Below are 24,612 nucleotides of genomic sequence, written 5' to 3'. Positions count from 1 at the left end.
GAAGAAGTTTTCTCTAAGCACAATAATTCTCTCTGAGAGCCAGCAGTACTTCAGTGAAACCTTACACACAGCCAACTTCAGATGCATTTGTAAATCATGAGGGAGATTAGTCATTTAAAAAGGAACAGCCTGAAAATATCTCTCTATTATAATAAAATCAGTCTGAGTTTAAGCTGGTGAACAGCTCTATGGTAAAAACCTGTTTGTGCAAAGGAAATCTTTGCACCAATACAACACCAGCTGAAGAAACCCCAACACAACCACAGAAGCCTCAAACACTCTGCACTAAGATGCTCCCCCCGTTCCCCATTTCAACACAAAATAGCAGCTACAGGGCTTTTCCTGTCATTAACAGTCAAGTTTATGTGCACGCTTGACTTTGAAACTTTACATACACCGATTTTTGCTCAAAGACCTTCCTCAAAAGGGAACAAGGACCTGCAAAGCTATAGAAGTAGTTCAACAAACAACAGAGAATTCAGCAGAGATCACTAGGCAAGGGAGGGATTTTGGCTGACGAAGTAAGTTTAGCAGTGTTTGGTTTAGAGAATGTTTACTTTGGGAGATACACAAAAAACCAGCGTCAAAGTTCAGATTTAAACCCTGCCGTTCCCTTTACTTGAGCTTTTCAACACATCCTTCCCCTACAGTGGCTTAAAGGTAAGCTTCATTTACCTCTCCTGTTATTTTGGGTAGATCTCACCAAAGACATACATATTGCAGAGAAGGGGGATGTTTTGCCTGTGTAAGTGCAGCTGAGCAATAACTGAACTTTGGTGAAGACGAGAATGTAAAGTTGGGAATACAGACAGCAAATTCTGCTGTGCCAAGAGCAGAAAATGTTTATCAATGGTTACTGGACAGAGTATCTCAGCCCTAAGGGCCTGACTTCTGGGGGCGGGGAAAAAACTAATGAATTTAGGGAGAAACAATTAGAAAAAGACTGACTCAAGATGTTCACTCACAGTGTTAAACAATTTTATAAGCATCTTATTTGGATCCTTCAGTTTTTCAGAACAATGTATTTTTTTATATGGGAGAATCACCTTAAATGGTTTTAGAATTTAATGCAAATTAGTCTGGGGGAGAGTTTCAAAACTTAATCTGCCAGCTCAGTTATTTCAATCCTGTTACAACGTGTTTGAAAATATTTTCCTTCAAGGTTTTATTCACTGATATACAGGTCAGCGAACAGGTACAGGTATGTGAACCTTTATACTTTACAGAACAGCTCTTTCCTAATTTAGAAAGCATTTTAATCAACATCTTCTTAAGATTTTTGTTTTAACTGTATTCAGTATTCTGTCCTGTATTATAATGTAAATAACTGTCTTTTTACTCAAGAAAGTGTATAAATTGAGATTAACTTTATAAATTTGTGAAATAACCTTATAGTTCAGTCGGAGTAAAGCCCAAGGCCTGGCACTCAGACACCCATTCAGTTTCAGCTGACAGATCTGTTGAATAACTACATTTTGACCTCTGACTGTCACAGGACGGAATTTTACTTTTTCATATCTTTTAAAGATCACTTTAATTACTACACCCAATATTATGGTGAAAAGCCTCTCAGACCTATTTCTTGGGAGAGAGTTTTACAGCTGAGTAAGTCTGATGGATTCTCTTCAAATATATACCAAAGAAAATTCTTGATTTTAAAATTTAAAAATGCAACAGTCCAATACTCAGTAGGTGCAGAGATTGATTAAGTTTCCCTTAGAAAAATGGAGGTTCTACTTAAATGTAATCTCAAACAAAAAAGGTGAGGTTCCAGATCTGGAACTGGGATCACAGTAAGCCTAGAGAAACAACGTTCTGAAGGGAGCTCACAGGGACTTCACAACACAAAGGAAACAGAGAGCACTACGAGTTCTGCAGTGCCACGCAAAAGTGAAACAAAACAGAACTAAGCCAAAAGCAGGATCAAGCCAATCCATTACAAAAGTGGCAGATGAGGACAGAGCTGCAGAAAGGGTGCACAGACATTGAGTAACAGGCCCCAGTAAGGCCATGAGCAGGCCAGGACAGACATTTATGCCCAACACTTCCCCCACTGCAGACCCCTAATGGTATTCAGTGCAAATACACATCTTCCTACATGCCCAGATTGCCTTTATTCACCAGACTGCTGCCTTGCTTTTCCAAAATACTCCCACAAAACTTCCTTTTTTTGTTATAGCTACAGGATGTTTGTTTTTCAATTTTTTCAGTACATCTCAGCCTTCTGGTATGCTCCTGCAGGGGCTTGGATCAGGAGTCCCTCTTCCTCCTACCAAGCTCAAATCTTCAAACTTAACTTCACACTATTTTCAGCACACCACTCACAAAGTTAGTGCACAGCTGAAGTGTAACAGTTTAAAATAAAGAGTCCCACATATTCTGGGTAATGAGTTTGGAACTGTTGAAATATGGCAGTAATGACTATTTGTATGGGAGGAGGCCAACCAATTCTTTGGCAGGCTGGAGGCATTGTGTAAGCAAAACCAATTACCAGTAATAACAGACTTATCCATCTAATTGACATCTGTTCCACTAAAAAACAGTGCTGTTGAATAAGGCAACTATAGATCTGCTGCTGCGACAAAAATCAGCATGGGTCTAAAACTAGAGAATAGATAACTAAAATTCAATTACCCTTGTCTCTCTCAACTGTGTTCTGTTGTCTTACAGGCTTTCACCTGTCAGAATGAAGTTCCTATTTCATTTGCTTGCCCTTGCTCTCATCATAACCCCCACATTTTGCGGAGTCAAGGACGTCACTGAGCATTTTGAAATCCTTAAAGGTGCACAGCCACACGAAAATGGGACTTACATGCCAAACCTACCACTCGAGTTCCACAGAGAAAACACCATCACTAATGACTTGATTCCTGAAGAGGAGGAGGAAGAGGACTATCTAGACCTTGACAAGATACTGGGTGATGATGACTACAGTGATGTCATTGATGCTGCCCCACACATGGTTTCTGAAGTTCAGCAAGGAAATATTCTTGAACTATTTCAGGGCAAAACCAGAATCCAGCGCCTCAATATCCTCAATGCAAACTTTGGCTTCAACCTTTACCGCAGTGTGGCAGACAAAGCCAGCTCCTCAGACAATATTATCATGGCTCCTGTTGGTATTTCCACTGCAATGGCTATGATTTCCCTGGGTCTGAAGGATCAAACCCAGCAGGAAGTGTTATCTGTTCTTGGCTTTCAAGAGTTCATTAATGCCAGCAGCAAATACGAGCTCATGACCGTTCACAACCTCTTCCGCAAACTCACCCATCGGCTCTTCAGGCGCAACTTTGGCTACACACTGAGGTCTGTCAATGACCTTTATATTCATAAAGACTTTTCTATTCTCAATGATTTCAAAAACAACATGAAAACATACTACTTTGCTGATGCCCAACCAGCTGATTTCTCAGATCCCAGCTTCATAGCCAAAACCAACGAACGCATCTTGAAGCTGACCAAGGGATTAATAAAGGAAGCTCTTGAGAATATAAACCCTACGACACTGATGATGATTCTTAACTGTCTTTACTTTAAAGGTAAGACTCTGTTATTTCAATCTTAGTGATGGATTTTCTCAGTTTGCAATGCACTGCCATATGTCATTAGAAATCCCAGACAGAATATAAGTCTAATGTACACTACAAAAACCCCACTGACTCCCTCATTAGGAATCGGTATTATTAGCCCATTTTTTGCCTCTCTCTGTAGCCCGATTCTCTGAAGTAAGTGGGCATTGTATACACAGAGCAAATGCTTACTACTTCCAAAACCTTAATGACTCACAGCGAGACAGAAAAACAACATATGAATGCAGAATAGCCCCAGAAATCATAAGCTTTGTAGAAGTACCAGATGGGGAGGTATAGATCCATATGCAAGTCATTAGTCACATTCAGTCCTGGCATCACTGAAATGGTACAGGTTGATTTCAGTTAAGCACTTAACATCTCTGAACTATTCACAACTCATACAAATGACTACAAAGAATTTCTGCTTGAAGGAAGCATTTTTTTAATATGATCAGAGCATGCTCCTTGTCAACAAGTCCATACAGGGGACCTAAGAGAATAACCAAACACTGTTCTTCTACAACTAAAACCAAACACACTCAATTCATGGAATACTTCAGTTAATTCAGCATGAATGGTTTGCTGATATGGGTCCCTTCATGTTTTAGTAAAGGCTGGACAGTTAAAGAGGCTTGAAGTAAAGACTCTACAACTCTCTGTAATATTCTTATTATAAACCCTTATTTTCAATGTCTTTACATTTAAACTAAGAGCCTGTGGTGAGATTTTCAAGATTATTTATCTGCCTCAGGTTGAAAGTTTGTTAGTTTTTCAATAAACTTTTAAAATTATATTTAATGATCAAGAAGTGGGAGGGGCCAATGAAAGAAGAACTGAGGATAAAAGGAAATCTCTGACTGACCGTTTAAGATGAAAATCAGATAAAGGTAGCTCAAAACACGGGTAAGGAAAGACAGTTTAACCTAACAGTGTAACAGTGTTTGCAAACGCAACAAACTCCTTTTCATAATTCATAGAGGAGTTTACTTTCCCCCAGGTATGTCCCTGCTTCCAGGAAACAAAGGCCTCTCTTACACCTGCCATCTCAGCAGGTTATAGAAGCAACATTCCCATAAATGCACCTTTTCCCACTCACTTGCGAGGAATTATTTCCTTAAATAATGCCACTTATCCCTAAAAGAATCTGAAACAATCACTAGCATAAAATCCAGATCATCTCCTATTCTCAGGTACCATCCAAGAGGCACTTGCTTGTATCCTTGATTGCATCCCTGATGATCATATCATACTAAATACAGAGCTTTACTGCCTCTTAAACCATCCTAAGAAAAGGACTAGACAAAGTGAAACAGATATTTTTTAAAATGTAAGTTGGTGAAATTTTAAATACCCTTTTGCTTCACTCTGAAATTATTAAATCCTTGTGCCATCTCAAAATAACAAAAACACCACAAAAATAGACAGCTGTGGCACTGGAACTCGAGTCATGAAAATGAAAAAGACTTTAGAATTTTTCTTCTGTCCATAAAGTCCTGTTAGTCCAAATTGCCTTGGTGCCATCTGCTGAAGGCTGTAATTTCTAACCCTCAAAACAAAGATCAGTTCTCCACTGCTCTCATTCTTTTGTATTACAGTGACGGTCTCCTGGGAATTCCACTTAGAGTGGAACTGAACTTTTTAAAAGCAAGTTCTGCTCCTAGGTTTCTTAGTTTCCCTACTACTCCTAACATGGCAAATTTTGTCCACATTTTTCCATTTGCACTGTTTGTACCACTGCAGAAAAGCTCTGTTAAGCCCTCAGAACTAGGAAACCTATAAGCATTTCCAGATATACAAAGATGCTCAGTAAAAGACTAAATAATGGCCTACTTCACAAACACTGTGAGGTTTCAAGCTCCTTTTACATTAAAGACCACCAAGAAACTATTGGAAACTATTTATGTTGGTAGGAAGCACATTTTATCTTTTATAGATGTCCAGCCTACCCCCCATTCTGCACAGCTCTGGGTAATCATTTATGAGCTTCCTATCAAGTAGGAGCTGGTTATTTTAGCCATGACAGTTCTGGTAACTGACAAATGTTGACAGGTCGAAAATGTCTTGATTTTTTCTGAGATTTCAGTCACGAAAGCAAAAGAGGAGTCACTCAATGGAGACAACATCTATCACCATAGATGCATCCAAAAGACATCTTGAGGGATGATTCAATACAGTCACAAAAGTCATAAAGTGCCAGCTGGTTTCAGCTGGCACACAGGTCCTGCTAGGGATCAATATTCTACCCCAAGACAAACACATTTGCAAAACTGAATTCAAGAAAAATGTTCCCCAGTTCCTCTCTTTCACTTGGAAGAGCTGATTGTCTCCCACCCCTCAGTGGATGGCAGTGCTCCTGAAGCTCCCCTGGTCCCCAGCAGCCCCATGTCACTGGCCAGCTGGAGTCCCACACCTGTGAATTCTGCTCCCTGAAAAACAGCCAGATACTGGGTTTTCCTTGGAAGTGAGACTATTTGTTTGGGAATAGCATAATCCATTTTATACCCCACACCTTTCAGACTATTAACCACAGTCTGATCACTTCTCAAACTGGTCCCCATCAGTCTGACATGTGCAGGAACTATTAGAATGAAAGTTAGACTTAAGACTTTTCTTTTTCACAGACAATCTGGCAAAATCAGGCTAAGGAACCAATTAAGGTTATATTGTAGTCTCTCCACACAGTCACAGTCACATTCCTCACATACTTGCTTGCCAACAATGACCTAAATTCCTGAGTTTTTACAGATATACTGGTAACCCTATTTCCATTATAATCTTCTAGCTTTATCTGCCCCTTAAGAAATGATGTTTATTCCAGAGCCACAGTTCTATAAAAAGACCAATGGAACACTGCATTAAAAAAAACCTTCTTTCAAACAGTCAATAAATATTTCTGGTATCCAGAGTACCTCCACATAAAAACTTCAAATCCTGATGGCAAAGCTTTCTGGGCTGCAAAAATGTGTTGGACTGCATTATTTGGGCATAAACCTGTCAGATTTCAGCAAATTTACAGGAGCCTGTTATCACATCAAACTGGATCATAGAATTTAGCAGTCAACACCCCAACTCTTCATGCTGAGACAGAAAATGAACCATTCTGAATGGACTAAGGTAACATAATGTCTTCAGCACAGCATCTTTTATAACCTCATGGAAAATGAATCCAGCCCTTGCTTAGCTCAATACACAACTAACATTCTCCAAAGAGGTGCATTCAGAACTGGATTCAGGCATCCCATCTCTCAGAAAATACAGCTGGGTCAGGTGTTCTGCTAGAGGCAAACCCTAAAAACTATTTTGCATCTCTTAAAATTTCTAGCTTCCCCATAGGGAAAAATAATACACACTAACCACATTCTTATTTCTGGTTTGTGTTCAGCTGCTTTTGTAATACAGAACACTCGAATCAGACAAATGCTAAGTTAGAAAGCCAGGAATCGTGAAGTCACTTTAAAACTTGTCTTCTAATTAGGCTTCACTGCCTGATCAGGCTAATCAGGCTTCACTGAAATCAGCTGTTGCAATAGGACACAAAGATGCTTGACTCCAGTCAGAAGGCAGTAGAAATCAGAAGGCCTTATTTACAATTCATTTAGCTCTTTTATAACACGCTGTGCTAAAAAGACACATTATTGGTCCATAGGGCTGACACCTCTCCCATTGGCTAAGTAACAGAAACAGCAAACAACACCTGCTGTTATGGGAAAGGAATATTGTTTACACAAGGTTGTTCTGGGGAAAAGGAAACCGTTGAAAAGTTCCCCTTGAGAAGAGCTAGCTCTTCTCGAGCTCAGAAAATATCGAGTCCACAATCAACAATCTCCTGCAGTAACTCCCAATCCACCTCAACCTTCGTGTAAACCTATTCTGGGAACATTTCATTAAAGAGCCACCCTGGGGGGTTTTTTCTGTGTTGTGCATTGTCTGCTCAGGCACCTGGGAGAACAAGTTCCCCGTGGAAATGACCACGAAGCGAAGTTTCCGGCTGAACGAGAAGCAGACGGTGAAGGTGCCCATGATGCAGACCAAGGGCACCTTCCTGGCCGCCGCCGACCCCGAGCTGGACTGCAGCATCATCCAGCTGCCCTTCGTGGGCAACATCAGCATGCTCGTGGTGCTGCCACACAAACTGGCCGGCATGAAAGCCCTCGAAAAGCAGATCACCCCTCAAGTGGTAGAAAAGTGGCAGAAGAGCATGACAAACAGGTATCTGCTGAAAAGCACGTCTTGGTAAAGTCTTAATGTTATTTTCTTGATGAGACTGATGAGGGTAAGTGAAGCTTGCAGAGGATAATATATTTTGATAAAAAAATACAGAACCTAAACAAAACCTCCAAAAAACAGATATACTGAATTAAAAATCAGGACCAGTGATCACTCAAAATTTAAATACCATCAAGGATGATTGAGGTAGAAAATTGTAATGAAGCTTAGAAATTCTTTCTATTGAGTATCTGATGATGTAGATTTAAAGAAAAGATTCTTACTGACAAAGTTTACAATGAGAAGGAAAAACAGGACTGTGAAAATAACAGATTATTCTGCACCAATAATCTTGGTCACATCAGCCTACGTTCAGTTCAGCACTGAGCATTTCAACAGAGCTGTGTGTAAAGGAATATGGAATTACATTCCATGATCAACAAAGGACATCACAATTCTGGGAAGGAAAATTAATAAAACCTCCCTTGAGGAAGATGACAGGGTAGGTGTATCTGTCTTCAGACTTGCTAAAAAGAGATTATTTGATGTGCTATCCAGGAATTCAACCTATTTCTGTTGTACACAATAAGTGACAAATCTCCAGTTTAGTTCTTCAGAAAATCTGACAGCTCGACACTTACTATAAGAACTGAACTGCTCATAGTCACATATCTTATAGATAAAAATAATGCAAATCATGATGAATGAAATATCAAATTGACAAACTAACAGTTTTCACAGGGAAATTACTTTTTAAACCATATTTTAAAAGTCATGATGCTCAAGTTCTGAAAGCAAAAGTACACTCTTGTATATCTGTGTCCTGCTTGCTGAGGACAGCAAAAAATCCAAACCACAAGAGGTCTGTAAAACAAAGGAGTTGTGCACGTATATATCTGCTCAATGAATTTTCCTTTTTGTGTTTATTTTTACTAGAACAAGAGAAGTGGTTATGCCTAAATTTAAGCTGGAGAAAACTTATAATTTGATTGATTATCTGAGATCGATGGGAATAGAAGAACTATTCAATGGCAAAGGCGACTACTCTGGTATATCAGATGAGAAGATCACCATTGACAGGGTATTTACTCCTCAGTTCACCTCCTCTCTGATTAAACCTTATCACCCAATAACATGGCAGCACAGTAACAGTATTGCACAGTAAGCTAAAATAATATTTTTCCTCATCTTTTCTGGAGGACATAGTAGGGAGTGTTGTGGGTTTGTCCTGGTCTATTCACATAATGAAGCACATGTTTAATCAGATGTCAAAGGCACTAAGAGTGTTGTGGTCAGTCAGGAACAGGCTTCTCCGCAGAACAAACCCCAAAGGTTTTTGGTGCTGTGCAGGCTGACCGGCAAGGGTGTGGGACACGGGAGTGGGGAAAGCTGTGAGCACATCATTCATGTACTAAGGAGAGCCTCAATTTGTCTCACTTGTTTCCTGTTTTGTTTGCTGAACAGTTCAACCACCAAGGCACAATCACAGTGAATGAGGAGGGCACAGAGGCTGCAACAATAACCACGGTGGGGTTCATGCCTCTCTCCACTCAGATCCGCTTTGTCGTCGACCGCCCCTTTTTGTTCCTCATCTACGAGCACCGCACCAGCTGCCTCCTGTTCATGGGCAGAGTTGCCAACCCAGCCACATCTTAAAAGCAGAGACGACCCTCCAACACTCTGTTATACATGGGCTGTATAATTACATGTTAAAATACCAGTATCATAAAGGAAAAATTATTGTCGTATTAGCCAATACAAAAGTCACTGGTATAAAAAGAAAAACGTATTATCTACAGGTAGTTTCTCACAAATGGACTCAAAGCAGTAGATAATTTGACTGCAATTTAAAATGGTTAGTGCCATGTATTGATATAAGTGTATTACTAGCAAAAAAAAAATCACAAAGTAACTTACACTTTGTGTTTTGCATCAGTGTATAAAATGTAATCAATAAAGTATTTAGACTATCTGGAGTCTCGAAATTCAGCTCTAAGTTTGTGCTAGGATATCTGTTAATAGGCCTAAGGAAATCCTGAATACCTGACCAGCCATAGACACCTAAGTCTCTCCTGGGCATTTTACACAATTTAACTAGAAACAGATGAAATGTCCCCATTCTTTCATTTGCTTGCATCATTTAATGTTCAGTGAATGCACACAATGTGTATTAACATTCAGACTGCTGCACACAATGAGCATCATGGACCAGTGTATCAAGTAAGAGGAGACAGAATGTCTTGGAGGAATGAAATACCGAGGGACTCACTACTTTTCCCTAATCTGACTTGTATTGCTTCAATACTTCCTCTGATCTTCACTGGTATAAGAGGTATCAGAATTAGGCCAGCCTGGTAAATGGCATAATTATCCTCAGATACCCTTTAGAGGAAAAGCAGTCAGAAAAATGCTCTTTTCACTGGCTCAGTATCACCTAATCCTCTCTAGAAAAAAAGCCATTTATAGCAATCACTCTGTTAATAATCCAGTGCACTCTGCATACTTGATTTAATGGATGAAACCTTTCAAGTCACTTCAAACTTTCTGAATCGTTGTGGTAACAACACAAATTCTGTTAAAATGTCACATTTGAAAATGAGATTATCAACCCACACTTTGCAGAATATCACTGTCTACCTGGTACAAAGAACAGAGCTGCACCATACATTCCAATTATTAAAGACAACGAACATACTCACCTCTGCATACCCTACTTTACATCACACCTTTTAAAAAATGTGCTTCATAATCCAGTAAGAGTATTTTTATTACTTTTTGCATTATCAAATACTATATCAATCTATCTATATACATTATAAGTTTCTCTTATGTTAGCAAAAACACACAAATAACCTTTAAACCAACTGTTATTTTAGGAATTATAAGTTTCCTTAAAAAGATGTTTTTCCAATATTAAGTTTAACTTGCTGATTTAATTTTGTTTTTTTTAAATTTTGCATCTACTCCAATTATATGCCCCATACACAAAGCTTCTCAACCTGTCAACCAGTGAAATGCTGGTATTAGATGATGAAGAAGATACTGATACTGAATAGGAAACTCAGATGTTTCCCCTTGTCTTTAGTCTATCACGTGATAGACAATTTTCAGTACTGGAAGTGTACAACAGAAATCATTAACATTCATACATACATTTTATTGTTTTATCTGTATTCAAAAAGGAAAGCATATACAAGAAAGAAAAGCACATGCAAAAGTTTAAATATTCAGGCTCTAGGTTTAATTAGTTTATCAATGATTGAATGAGCTGGAGCATCTGCAATATGGGTTTTGGGGACTTAAGTAAAGACAATTATTCAAGGCAAAGAGGTCAAACAGAAAAGCAAATCAGCTACTGCTCAAAACTCATGATCTTCATACATTGTGCAAGAAAGTCAAATATTTGTTTCAACAACCATAATGTAACCATTAACTCTTGCTTCAGATTCTGGCCCTATCTGACTGCATTTAAAGGTCACATTGGTTAAGAAAAATGCAGTTATTCCCAGCTATTCAGAACAAATATATCATTGATAAAAATTTGAAAAGTACTTCCATGACTTCTACATTAAGTCTCTAATAAGCACTAATCTTCTCTCAATATGCAAGGAATGGTCCTGCTGTCCCTCAAATCAGCATCCCTGACAGCTGAAAAATGCCACCCACTGGAACATCTCAATGCAGGACTAGCTGAGTAACTATTGAAGTAACAGTGATCCAAGACATTTGCAAACACATTTCTTTAAAGTTGGGAACTGGTCCTTGTGATCACTGCTGGATTTGGGGAGGGCTGATGTATGAAACCAGTGGAAGAGATATGGGAAGGAAAGGAAGTCCTCTGATCTTTAGTGCTAATTTTAGACTCTTCTCTTTGACAGATTCAGTGAAGAGATTTGAGGGGGCAGAGTATGAAATGAATGCTTTTTTCCTGCCTGTTAATGGATGTGCAGTATGAACAAGTTACAGGCAGGCATCCCTACTGCAAGCATGGGATAGGTTTTTCCCTTTTGTCCCACCAGCTGTACAGGAAAAGTTCCACAGAATAATTCAGCTTCAGGAGGGAAACAAGCAGCAGCATTATGCCTTTTGTCCTCTAGGAAGTTTGTCTATGGATCTTTTAGATGTGACTTTTTTTTGTAAAAGCTACAGCAGTTGGACAAATAGTCCTACTGACCTGGTAACACACCTTGGATGTATCAAACTTTCCACTGGATATCTAGATCTACAAGCTTTTCGTGAATTAGCACCTGTACTTTGTTAAAAGAAATGTTTTTTTCCCCAGAAAAAAATTACATCCAAGAGTGAACACAGACCTGCTTCAGAATAAATGAGTCTGGCATGGACACTGGTGTGCTTGCACATTTCCTAAAATGCTTTCAGCCTGACAGTCAATTCTCACTTCAGAAGACATGGGACATGTATCCCCTTCTTGATCAATGTTCTTTTCTTCCTTTTAAGAAGCAGAATTCACTTTGCTGCCAAACTGAGATTTATTTTTCACTCTGTCTCTATTAACTTTTGTTTTTTACTTCTCCTCAGGCCACAGATATGTGCTGTTTCTTACACTCCATGCCAAACACTATTCAAAGTAATATTCCCTGCAGTATTATTTAGCTCAAGAATCTCCTGAATTAATGGCTTCAAACAATCTAACCCTGAATCACAAAAGATTCTTCATTATTAAACAAATGGTTCTCGCCCCTAGAGCAAGGTGTATTATTTTACACTAGCACTACATTTCCCCTGGCTGGTAACCCCTGCACTGGCAGCCAATCAAACCATTTTGCTTGAAATAGCACCAGTATTTGATAAATGCAAGAAAAAATATTGTTTGCAACAACTCATCCATTGGATACTCACCACAGCAATGACAGGAATGAGCACACCCAGGTTCCCTGCACTACTGGAGGCCTGGAGAAGAAAAAGGAAATGCTCAAAACATCTACAGAAGCATTTCTAAAGTGTTTGCTATAAGACATATTTCAAGCATCAAACATTACAATTCTGTATCTTGCAAAGAGATGTACACAAGGTGGTCAAGAGAGCACCCATGAAATCCACAGGACTGAACACAACTTGGAATCTTTTAACAAAGCTTTTCAGGTTTTCCTCATGGACTATTGAAGGGATTTTTTCCCTGTCAGCAGAGTCTATCGATATTGAATAACTGTTAGAAAAATGATTACATTAAATGGGTGGCCACAAAGAAGTATCAAATGTTTACCAGAAGTTACACTGTACTATCAAAATGAAGCCAAAAATAACAAGCCTGTAAAAAGACAGGATTTTCCAGAATTTATTGAAGCAGGAGGAGCTTTTCCATTGAAATATAAGAAACATAAGGAAAATATACATTTCCTTTGACTGTTCTGATCAGGAAAACAGTGATGGCATAGACCCCACTTTAAAGCCTTTCCCAACCTCCCACATCCCTTCACACTGGATTTGGGAAAGAGGCAATGCTCCAGCTCCCTCCTTACAAGAGAGAGACTGCTGGTCCCACACAGACGAGGCAGGGAAGAAATGCTAACAGGGCAGAGCTTTGCAAGAAGTGAAATAAAGCAAAAGGAAGCAATTAAAAAAAAAAAAAAACAAACAAAAAAACCAAGAACAAAGAAAGAAAGAAAGAAAGAAAGAAAGAAAGAAAGAAAGAAAGAAAGAAAGAAGAGGGTAATACAGAAACAAAGCCAAATAGTCTCCAGATGAAACAATAATGGTGTAACCCAATTAAAACAAATTTCAGTTATCTTTCCAGGAGAGTCAAGATAAAGCAAAACAAAGAATGAGTCTTAAAATATTTTTGAAGAGAATAAAATAATAGCATAGAAGACACTCTAAGGGGTAGGGACAACTGGAAAAAGTCAGCACTTTTTTTTGTTAACTTCAGGACAATCCACTGCATGCGACTCACTGCTTCGGAGTCAGAGCAGAGATGCAAACTAACTGCAATGGCCAGAACCCAGCAGAACGACACAATTTCTGTAGAAACCCCACTTTTCTAGTAGCATTCTTTGTTTAAAGAAGTGAAATATCAGCCTCTTTATGATAACACACGGCACTGAGGGCAAAGAAGATGGAATTACTTCCATTCCTGGGCATACTCAAGGGACATCCATGCCAACTCTCAGCAACAGCAGAAGAAAAATAAGATATTTTTTCTTCTCCTCACAGAAATCACTTTTGAATGGTTGAAAACAGAAAAAATAAATCACTGAACATTTTAATGGTTATCAAGCAAATTTAAGTGTGCTGAGAAGATGAGACATAGGCAAACTAATAGAGAAAAAATTGCTTTTGTTTGGGGAGCACAGCATGTGCACTGTTTTACTCTCTTTATCTCTTCTTGAAAATTAAGTAACCCCATCTTCAGAATACCTTTCATAACTGGTATTCTGCATTGAGTAGAATGTTTGAGTGGAACTGCTCTCAGCATCTCCACATTAAAGAAACACTGCCTCCTAGCCCAATGCATCAGAAATCTGTCATTTCTCCACTGCAGAATTGCACGGTTTCAGTCAGTGCAGCAGCTTGTCTCCCATACTGATTCCAGAGCATCCCACGCTTCCCTTGGCAGCTCTGCCTCTGACACTCCAGTTGAGGCAGTCCCAGCTGAACTGCAGCTATCCCATTTTACCTGTGACACTCCACACGGATCAGTGAGGCACCCAGACACGCTTCAGGCTTAGCACAGTGTGGGTTTTCCCTGTGTGTTTAGCAGTGCCACCCACGTAAAGCACAGCTGCACACAACGAAAAACCAGTGCATAGCTGACCTTCAGTGCTGGTCCTTTTTCACTTGCTCTCTCACTAGCTCTCTTTCCTTCCAGCCCAAGCTGAACAAACAGCTCCAGCAAGTTCATCAGCAGCTCATCCACAAGGTGCTCCACCTGGATGTTGGCAGCGATGTTGGCCAGGGCATTAATGACTGCCAAGGAGCAGTGCCTGAGGAGAAAGAACAGCTATGAACAAGCAATTCCTCAGGTTTTATATTTTCAGTGTTTTCTTCAGAATACCGATAGTAACTCTTGTAATAAGGCTATTGACATATTTTAACATAGGGCTTTTTCTTGCTGTTTTTATTAGCAGCACATCACTTTACTGACAATTGAAATGCAATTGGTATTTAAGTGGAAAAACTGTTTCTAAGTTTTTTTAAGTGCCTTTGGAGGATGTCAGATTCATGGCCACAAGGAAAGCACTTCCCTGTAGCAGACAAAAAGCAGCCAAGGGCAATGCTTCTGTTTTGGGAAAGCTCTTGAGCAGAAGGATCAGAACTCCTATCAGCTGTTGAAGCTGAGATTGCACTGGTAAAACACACTGACAGGAACAGAATTCTCTGCTACTCCCCTTCTGCATTGAAAGGTATCCAGCCTACCCCAACCACCAACAGTCAGTGATAATCTTTACTTCTAGTGGAACAACTTACATACAAAGAATTGAATTGTTAATGGCTTGCATTTAATCCCAAACAAGTACCAGGATCATATTAAAAACAAAACAAACTGCACTCTCATCTTTTCTGGGCTAAGAGATTTATAACTAATTACTGCCATTTAGTAATTAATTACTGTGATTACAGATAACATAAGTAATCAATGTCAATTATCTTTCATAAACACTGACTCCTTACAGAGGTAAAAGTTATAAATGCTGCCTGTAGTGAAAAGCATTTTCAGGAATATCTGCATTTTGAAGTGCTAATATTTTTAAATTAACAATTTCTTTTTAACATCAAAGAACAGTTCAATTTGCAATCTTGCAATAAAACTTGATAGTAGGAAAAAGTGAAAAACCCCAAAGCAGCACAAAGGGTATAAAGGGTATTTGATACAGTTTTCACACATTTAAGGGACAGGGTGAAGTATTACCTGTATCCATGGTCCTTACAGTCCTTTGTGGCAGAGTAAACAACTGAGCTTGCTTTAACACTGATTTGCTGGAATAGATTCCACACCTCACCGTAAATGTATTGCTGCAAAAAACCAAAACCAAATCCCTAAGTAAAGCTTATGGAATATAATCTCGCTAAAGAACAGCCCTGGAAAATACTCTAAGTGTTACCAAATCCTCCACATAAGTGTGCAGCCATGGCCTGAGCAATGGTTTCAGCTTCCATGAGGCAAACAGTACAAGTGCCTTTGTGAATGCTTTTAATTGATTCCATTTTAGAAAATTTATTATGTTCTTTAATTCTGCCTTTCTGATAGAAACCATTTTTTCAGGCTTCTGAGTTCTGGCAATTAATTGCTTGTTCAGAGGCACAAATAACATTTGGAAAAAGTCAGTTAATGTTTGTATGACTGAAGAAGTCAATCTTCATACTTCTAAATGTATTAACCTACAAGACTTTGAAAGTTAATTACTGATACAAAAAGAAAATCCTCTTCACTTATCTGTGATAGGCCAAGTTTAAAAACTTAGTAACTTTTGAAAACATTGAGTTTGGTGAGCTTTATAGTGGTTTTTTTTTTTAAGACTTATTTTCTATGGGGATTCATCTTCTTTTCAGGGACAGCACTTTACACATTATCACAGCTTTTGTTTTCTGGTATCACAAAGACTGTACAAGTGTCTACCTGTAGTGAAGAAAAGAGAAGCTTTAAAAGCCCTCTGCACATGCACTTTCTAAAATACATTTCCATTGAACTAAAGGAAAGGGATGATGCACTGGCATCCTCTTGGCCAGTTCTTTCCTTACATTTCCAGTGATGACCAAACAGCCGAGCTGATCAATGATGAGTACGTCAAGGTGAGAAGGTGGCTGGCAAAACTTCTGCTGTAAGATCTGCAGGATGGGTTCCATCACTTTTGGGGTGTCCCTCAGTGCCACTGCAATGTGCCCTAGAGCACGAATTGTGTGGTCAGGAATCAAATGAGCTTCCCTGTTAGGAAAACAAACAAAACCCCCAAGGTGATAAATGTAACTGTTCAACAGTTACCAAGACCTCAGTTACAGTTACCTTACTCATTTCATGTAAGTAACATTTCCTACACTAAATTTAAACACCACTGACAGCTTTAATACTGCCACTCCATACATCCCCAACACTAAAGGATATACTTCCACAAGCTGATTTTCCAAACAAAAAATAACCTCCCCCAAACTCATTATTGAAGAAACCTACACTGAGCCATGAACAAACTGTTCTAAAAACAGTGAAAAGAGGCAAAAATGATGGGTAAAATTCTAAGACAGTCAGACCAGCTACTACAGAACCTCCCCCATGAGATTTCTTGGTTGGTGAGCAGAGCAAAATGCAACAAGTGACAAGATGTGTCTAGCCAAAAAGGACAGCTGAAGCTTGAGGAGAAAGCATCACTCAGCTGAGGACTCAAAATATTCACCAAAGATTTGCTGATTCAATCAGCTAAAACTGAATCCATACCTCTCAGTATGAAAATGGGCTCAGCTCTGCAAACACTTGGCATGGGAAGATCCTGACCCCATGCACAAACCCGTTAATCTCAGAGACATTTAATTCTAAAATAATGCTGCCCATACTTTTATCTTAGGATAAGTCTAAGATTCACTGAGTGAAGGAAAAATGGGTTTTATGACTGACAACTTACTTATCATTCTCCTGAGAGATGTACAGACGGTTGGATAAACTGGCAAGAAAGGCCTCAACAATCACTGAATCTATGGTCAAGCCAGCCTTCAAGCACCTGGAGTAACAATGGACAAAAACCACATAATACATCAATAAAACATATCACTTTTAACTACTGTAAATGCATGCCATCTATATGTAAGGGAAGCAGGTTTACACTGAAGAATAAGAACTAATTGCCAAGGAACACTGCAGATGCATTTTAAAAAATGAGCCGAGTTTCTACTTCTGGTTTTTTCAGAAAAAATAATGATGGGAATATGCAATAAGGTAAACTCAGAATCCAGTGCTTTGAAACTTCAATTCCTTGTCTCTAGTCACCAACTATGTCTCCCCTCTAGCTCTCTGTAGCTGTCTAAAAGGGAAGAATAATCACTGCCCACAGGAGTATGTGACAATCCTTCTGTTACAGGAGGCTCACTTGTGTAATAACTTAAGCTGGAAACAAAAAAAACCTACTGAATATCTACAAAAACACCTACCGACTGAAAATGGTAACTAGCAGATGTGGGAAGCAAAACAAGACTGAATTATTATTTTACAGTTAAGACATAAACAGAACCAAGAGATGCCTGAAGGAAAACGAAGTCACGACCAAACAAGGCACAAAGACTTCATGGCAGCAGGGACCAGAACTTTCTAAATGGGCACAGTACTTTTCTGCCAGGGAAATAGCACGTGTCCACCATTTCACCAGGGAAATAGCACATGTCCAGCATTTTACCAGGGAAATAGCACATGTCCAGCATTTCACCAGGGAAATAGCACATGTCCAGCATTTCACCAGGGAAATAGCACATGTCCAGCATTTCACCAGGGAAATAGCACATGTCCAGCATTTCACCAGGGAAATAGCACATGTCCAGCGTGGTGCCATCCCCCTCTTACCTGCAGATGTTGTCTATGGCAATGTCACGCAGCTGCTCATACATGGATGGCTGACCTTTCTTGCCAGGCATTACATTTAGAGTGGACTCTGAATGCTCGTTGGTGACACTAATCTTGATGTCATTCCCACCTACTAAGAACACAGGAGTACAGGAATCAACACCACTTGATGAGCTATGCAAGCGATTACTGCATTTGACTATTCCTAAATTAATATTCCTAAATTAAGCCACTTCTTATTGCTTCACTATTTTGCCCTAGCATTACAATTTTGCCCTAGCTTTTCCATCAGCAAGTGATTCGAATTGAACATTTTTCTTCTGGAAATCATAACTCGAAAACATGCTAAAATTTAAACCAACAACAAAAACCTGCCCAATGCCAAGACAGTCACATGGCTGGAGCAGAGGATGTGTATGGGAAGTGTGAGGAATGTGACCTAGTTCACTCTGGAGAAGCAGCAGCTTTGGACAGACCCAGTGGCTGCCTCTCAAACTGCTAAGTAGGCTACAGGGCAGACAGAAGCAGTCTTTGTAGGAGAATTAGACACAACGGCCTCAACTTGAAACAAGGGAGGTTCCAACTGGGTATGTGATTTCCTTTCCCTCACTATGAGAATAATTATGCACTGGCTCTGGCTGCAGAATTTCAGTCAAGACAGAAGTGCTCAGTGTCAGCAGAATAGACACAGCAGTTCTACTGCTTACCCTTAGACACATTTCTACCAGAATTTCATTTGCTTCCCTTCTCCCCACCTCCAAAAACAATTGCACAATTCCATCTCCATTTCCACCTACAGCTGCATCATCACAACATACCAAAAAGTATGAAAAAGCCACACAAGTTGGAAAACAATAATACTGGAGCACAGGCTTTTTTCCCTTACCTGTGTGATACTGGTTGTGATATTTGTAAAGTTTCACAAGCACTGGGGAAGGTATCACAAGAAAGTCTCTCAATGATGGATTGACAGAATGAACCACAACAGGGAACCTCTCACACAGACGACCCAGACCCTAAAAAGGAAAAAAAAAAAAAAAAAGATAAAACCAACAAAACATAGCTTTAGAATAAAACAGCACATTTTTATTTCAGCTGCAAGCTTGCAACTTCAGCTCAATACAAACAGAAAACAAAGCAAATCCTACTTAGTTGTAAGAGATTCAATTTTTAGCAGATTTAGACATTTTAAGCCTCTAACTGGTTTAGGTTATTTTAGGGTGTGTCATATACCACTCAAGCCTTGCTGCTCTCTTCCTGGGTGTTTTCACAGCAGTTACATGAAATGAACTGCACCCTCCAAAAATAAAGTAGAAGTTCCAACACTTAAAGGAATCTGATAACTTACAAATTATGTGGTAGGAAACACCACATTTGTAAGACTGGATAAGTGGCCAATAAAGACAAAAGTTAGAATAACAAAGGCTTAGTCTAAAACCTCAGTGACCTGCCAGTCCCGATATTGTAACTATTTGTGTAAAGGACTAAGAAGCTAAATAGTTCAGAAATTAAGTAATGGTTAGAAAACTCTCATGAATATTATTCTTCAAGAAATAGTTGAGCTAAGAAAATTCTAAAAGCAGTTCCTAGTTTTCACACCAGACCTCTGAAATCCCAATGTAGAACACAGTGATGGAAAGTAAAAAAAATAGCAGATAAAGTGCTCCAGCAATCTGTAAAACTCCCCAAACTCTCATTCACTGATACAGTGAGTAATGACAGTAATTAATGACAAATGCTGTAAAGACAGACCTGCAAACAGCAAATTAGCAGTGGTAAGTGAGCAATGATGACTTTGCTTGAGGTTTTTGACTGCAGCTTCTCTGACAACTTGATACACAGGTTTTCTGCACCTTAAATTAAAAAATCCAACAGAAAAAATTATTTTCAATTTGTTATTAGGCCACACACAACTCAATGCTTACTGGAATTTCTAAAATAATGGAGAGAATTTATCAGCTTCAAACTTGTAGTGTAAGATTCAGTGCTGCTTCTGCAAGAACAGTTTTAGAAACTTTGAACCTGCACCAAACAGCTCTGTCAAACACTGTGACTGAAGGAATGACAGTACTTAAAGCAGATTTTGAGCATACTTCATACTGAACAGAAATCAAATACTGCAGTGTCCAAAACAAAAAAAAAAATCGTTCACATATTCAGCAGATGTAAGATCTATACAAGAAAGAAAACAGAGGAAAAGTAAGAAAGAGCTTCCCAGTCCTACTACCAATAAAGAAAAAACATTTTCTTTAAAAGAACCAATGAGAAGTATTTAAGAGATTAAGAGCAATAAATAAAACAGAAACTAGAAAATAAATAGCTGCAATTCAGCATTTATGGCATCCCCTGGAGATAATTAATAGGAAGTTTCTGTTTCCTTTTCTAAAAAGAGACATCTCACTACTCAGCCAACTAATCTGACAACCTTTTGATGGAAGTTCTACTCTTGTATTCTAAAAGTAAAAAGAATTGCACTGAAATTCAATATTTCTCCGAGCACCATCTACTCTGTAAGTATTTCTACAACTTAGAACACAACAGACAGACACTGCAGAGACCAAAGAGCATGTTTTTTACTTTGCTCATCTTTCACAGCCCACACCATGAGATCCACACAGGCAGCATTGGCCTGACAGCGCAGTTTTAAAGGGCTCAGTTCGTTGTGCAATCGATCCACGTCGTGGAGGATTTTCTGAACTTCTGACTGGCTGCTGTTGAATTGCTCCAGCACAAAATCATGGATTTCCTTCACAAATGGGTTGGGAAGGTCTAAAAAAAGAAAAGGAAACAACATTATACTGGAAGGATGGAAGTGAGTGTATCAGAATATCAGCATATATAAAAGTCATTGCTACATTAAAAATTGTATTATTTAATCAAGTTTATGTCCTGCCTGAAAGATAAATATAGCAAAGTGTACCAGTGAATAGACAATTTAAATGCCATCTATTAATCCTTTTAATGGTGGTCAAAATATTTTTTTTTCTATTTTGATAGCACTTTTTAATATGGAAACATTTCAAAATACAAATTAAATACCACAAGTAGAGCTCCCAGGAAATGCAAACCCAAAGTTCAAGCACTCAATACAAAGCAGATGATGCTTGTGACCCTAAACATAATGAAGAATAAATAAAAATAAATAAATACTATACCTTTCATATAGTACAGTGTGTCTCTCAGCATTTTAAACTGAGCAAGGTAAAGAGGGTCACTGAAGGTTTTGTAATAGAGATCTGAACTAGAACCCGTCTGAAAGAGAAAAGAAGCAATCTGCCAGATTCAAAAGGAAGTCTTTTCCATTATACAGATAAATGGATCTCGCTCCATCTCCACAATGTAAACAAGCACATAAAACAGGTACAAGAAGTAACCTCCCAGCTTCTCCCCCTCTACTTTTAACAAAAGAAAAAGTACAGCCATTCAATACATTAAACAAGATTCAGCCACTGATTTGAAGAGCATGTCTGTTTCTCTAACAATGAGGCTAAAAAGAAAAAAGGAGGAGGACTCAAAGCTCTCACTTCACTGAGATGGCACAAGGAGAGGCTGAGGCTGTCTCCACTCAGGCCTACATTTCCAACATGGCAGTGCTCCATGGGAGGCTGAGAGCAAAGCAGAGTCATTTCTGCACACATTTCAGCACACACCCCTTTCACCACAGCTTTATTCCCCGAGGAAATGAGGCAAACTCCATAAAATATGTGGAGGCTGTGACAGAACTGCACCCAGGGGAAAGGAGAACAAGTAACAAACCCTTGCTCTGGAAGGAGGACTCACAGACCTAAAGAACCAAGTCAGACAGCTCTGAAAGTCCACGAGTGCAACACTGACAAACTCACAGAAGTGGCACCTAAAGAGCAGCAGTGATTTCCAAGCCACAAACTGAAAACAACCAATGCATTTCATATATGTGGAAAAAGACAATGGAACTGCAATGTGTAAGAAAGGCCTTAGTCTACAGCAAACCAGTTTTGGGCAACCAATGCTGTAATTTATTAGGACAACAGAGCTAATGTAGGAAAGTAACTATTTCCTCCTCCATTAGTGAAAAAAATCACCCCCTCTTAATCATTTTTCACAGTCCAAGGCTAGATTTAAACCGCTGAAAGAACTATTCAAAAAGGAAATTAGTATCATTTTGCAAAGAGAAGGCATGTCTTACATAGGTAAAATACTAATTTTGCAAGTAGTAAGGCAAAAAATGAAGTATTAAAGCTGTTAAAGGAGAAAGGTAAAACCATACCTCTGCAACTTCAGCTATAACTGCATCTAAGGTCTTCAGAAGAGAATCCTCAACAATCTGTTTTACCTATGGAGGCAAAAAAACCCAAACTAAAACAGGATGTTTCCTGTTAGTGACTCTAGATAGAAGGAAAACATAATTAAATAAAATTTTGCTAATGCATAGAAAACACAAGTCACTTCACTACAAAGCCTCAGATGAAATTAGGCTGCAACAATAACATTTGAGTCTCTCTGCTGTTCCAGAAGAGCTGATGCCAAAAGCAGACACGGCCTGCAGCTTCTGTCACTTGTGTGAATTCCCAGCAAACAAACCCTTCATGAAGACCCACTCTCACAGCAAAACCCAATCTTCTATTTCAGCAACCAGCAGTACACAGATTACACCAGAACAAGTCATCTGCAAGACTCAAGCAGGAAGCAGTTGACACAAATTTACTTAACTTTCCAGATTTTGTATGGTTTATATGAGAGCTTTTCAGGAACACTATTGAAGCGTGACATTAAATGCCATAAAAATAAAATTACATAAAGCTTCAGAGACAAAGGCTGTCATTTTACTTGCAGTTGTAAAAGCTTAAACTTAAACTGCATCTATTTCTAGCAAACATCTAGCACAGAGTGTCACTGCACTCTCCATAAGGAGCCATCACGTACCATGTTCAACAGCTGTCGGAGCATTTCCAGTGGGATGTTAAACTCTTTATTGTTAATACCATTGAAGAGAGGGGAAACTGAAAAGCTGGAGCTGATTGTGGAGAAGTAATAATCAGGATCCAGGGCACTCCCATCGGGAAGATACGAACCTGATCAGAAAAAAAAATAATGGAAATATGAGTTTGAGGAGAGAAAGGATATTAACTTTCTTTAATGGAAACATTTAGCCACCACATAAGAGTTCTAGCACAGTCTTTAACTTGCCAGAGGTGCATTTCAGCTCATCTACTGCTAAATGAAGATATAAAACTACAATACAGTTGTTATTAGAAGTTTACTATCACAACGAGAATTCATTACAAAAACTTGAGTCCATATCAGAGATACTTCTGACAAATATTTCCACAGTAATGATGTGCATCTACCTGGAAACGTTTGTAAAAGCCCTTTAGATTAGAAGCACAAAGATGCAAAGACAGGTCAAGTCAAAATTATCTTGCAAAGTTTTCCCCTGTATTAGATGAAATGAACACATGGAACAGTGCTCATCCTAGAATAGGCACCAATTCACCACAGCAATCAGCAATTTGAAAGCAAAGAGAAACAAATTATTTTTCAGATTCAAGTACTCTATTAAGCAAAAAACTTGCTCAGCAAACTGCTCTTGGCTCTGTTTCCTCTTGAGAAATTACATCTCATGCCTTTCTGAAGTGCTCAGCTGGCTGTGCTAAAGTAACATTCTCGTGATTAACAGGCTTTCAAGCAAGACTATTTATTGACAACAAGTCCTCAATTCTTTTTTAAAGCTGTTAACCTTGGCCAAAACAAAACTAAGATCACTACTCATCTTCTTCAGAAGGCAAGACTACCACAAACTCTATCAACAGAAGTAATATAAGGACTGATTGTAGCTGAAATATTTGGTAGAAGTTAGTACTGAAAATAAACACCTGACTAGAATAACCGTAACTCTACTAGACAGACAACTAAAATAATTAAAAAACTTTTACAAAGTGGTCCACTATTCACCTACAGAGTTAAGATTATTTCTGTTCTACTACAATAGTATCTCTCTAACCTGCAGACTTTGGTTTTTATTCAAACCATGAAGACCACAACACTGAAGAATATATTGGTTCAACACAGTAGACAGAAGATAAACAGGTCTGGTCCTACTTGGCAATGTAAGAATTACTCTGCAGTCCCATTATATGATTGGGGAAGAGATGCCTCTAGAAATAGCAATGTGAAGGAAAAAGAAAAGCAATGTGGAAGAAATTAATTTAAGCCAAGGTTTGAGAGAGGAGAATGGTCCAGAAACAGAGAAAGCCCAAACTGTTAAAAACCTGAAAGGGCCAGACAAATCCAGAGACACCAAAACAGCTCAGATGCAGAGCTAGTCCTCCACATGATTCATAAAGGAGAGTTTCTTTT

At 38.8% G+C, this 24,612-nt stretch overlaps 2 protein-coding genes across 3 annotated transcripts in view; one reads left to right on the top strand and one right to left on the bottom strand.

Moving 5' to 3' along the window:
- PI4KA (phosphatidylinositol 4-kinase alpha) overlaps positions 1-24,612 on the bottom strand; it is a 54,298-nt gene that overhangs the window by 22,939 nt on the left and 6,747 nt on the right. The window contains exons 8-19 of one of the 2 annotated variants that reach the window (XM_066331378.1): positions 23,179-23,327; positions 22,523-22,588; positions 21,432-21,528; positions 20,854-21,045; positions 20,029-20,129; positions 19,163-19,292; positions 18,277-18,409; positions 17,348-17,443; positions 16,476-16,659; positions 15,646-15,749; positions 14,551-14,719; positions 12,639-12,689 (exon numbers count right to left, since the gene is read on the bottom strand). In XM_066331378.1, the coding sequence (XP_066187475.1) occupies positions 12,639-12,689; positions 14,551-14,719; positions 15,646-15,749; positions 16,476-16,659; positions 17,348-17,443; positions 18,277-18,409; positions 19,163-19,292; positions 20,029-20,129; positions 20,854-21,045; positions 21,432-21,528; positions 22,523-22,588; positions 23,179-23,327 (1,472 nt within the window). The remainder of the gene's footprint in view (positions 1-12,638; positions 12,690-14,550; positions 14,720-15,645; positions 15,750-16,475; positions 16,660-17,347; positions 17,444-18,276; positions 18,410-19,162; positions 19,293-20,028; positions 20,130-20,853; positions 21,046-21,431; positions 21,529-22,522; positions 22,589-23,178; positions 23,328-24,612) is intronic. The other variant, XM_066331379.1, reaches the window with a different exon arrangement.
- SERPIND1 (serpin family D member 1) lies at positions 565-9,754 on the top strand. Its single transcript, XM_066331380.1, has 5 exons — positions 565-660; positions 2,671-3,539; positions 7,508-7,781; positions 8,715-8,859; positions 9,243-9,754. Exons 2-5 carry the CDS (start codon positions 2,687-2,689, stop codon positions 9,432-9,434), a joined length of 1,464 nt encoding a protein of 487 aa, XP_066187477.1. The 5' UTR covers positions 565-660; positions 2,671-2,686; the 3' UTR covers positions 9,435-9,754.

This window comes from Sylvia atricapilla, chromosome 17 (assembly GCF_009819655.1).
Source record: "Sylvia atricapilla isolate bSylAtr1 chromosome 17, bSylAtr1.pri, whole genome shotgun sequence".
Classification (NCBI taxonomy): Eukaryota; Metazoa; Chordata; class Aves; order Passeriformes; family Sylviidae; genus Sylvia; species Sylvia atricapilla.
This window is presented reverse-complemented; position numbering and strand designations above follow the sequence as displayed.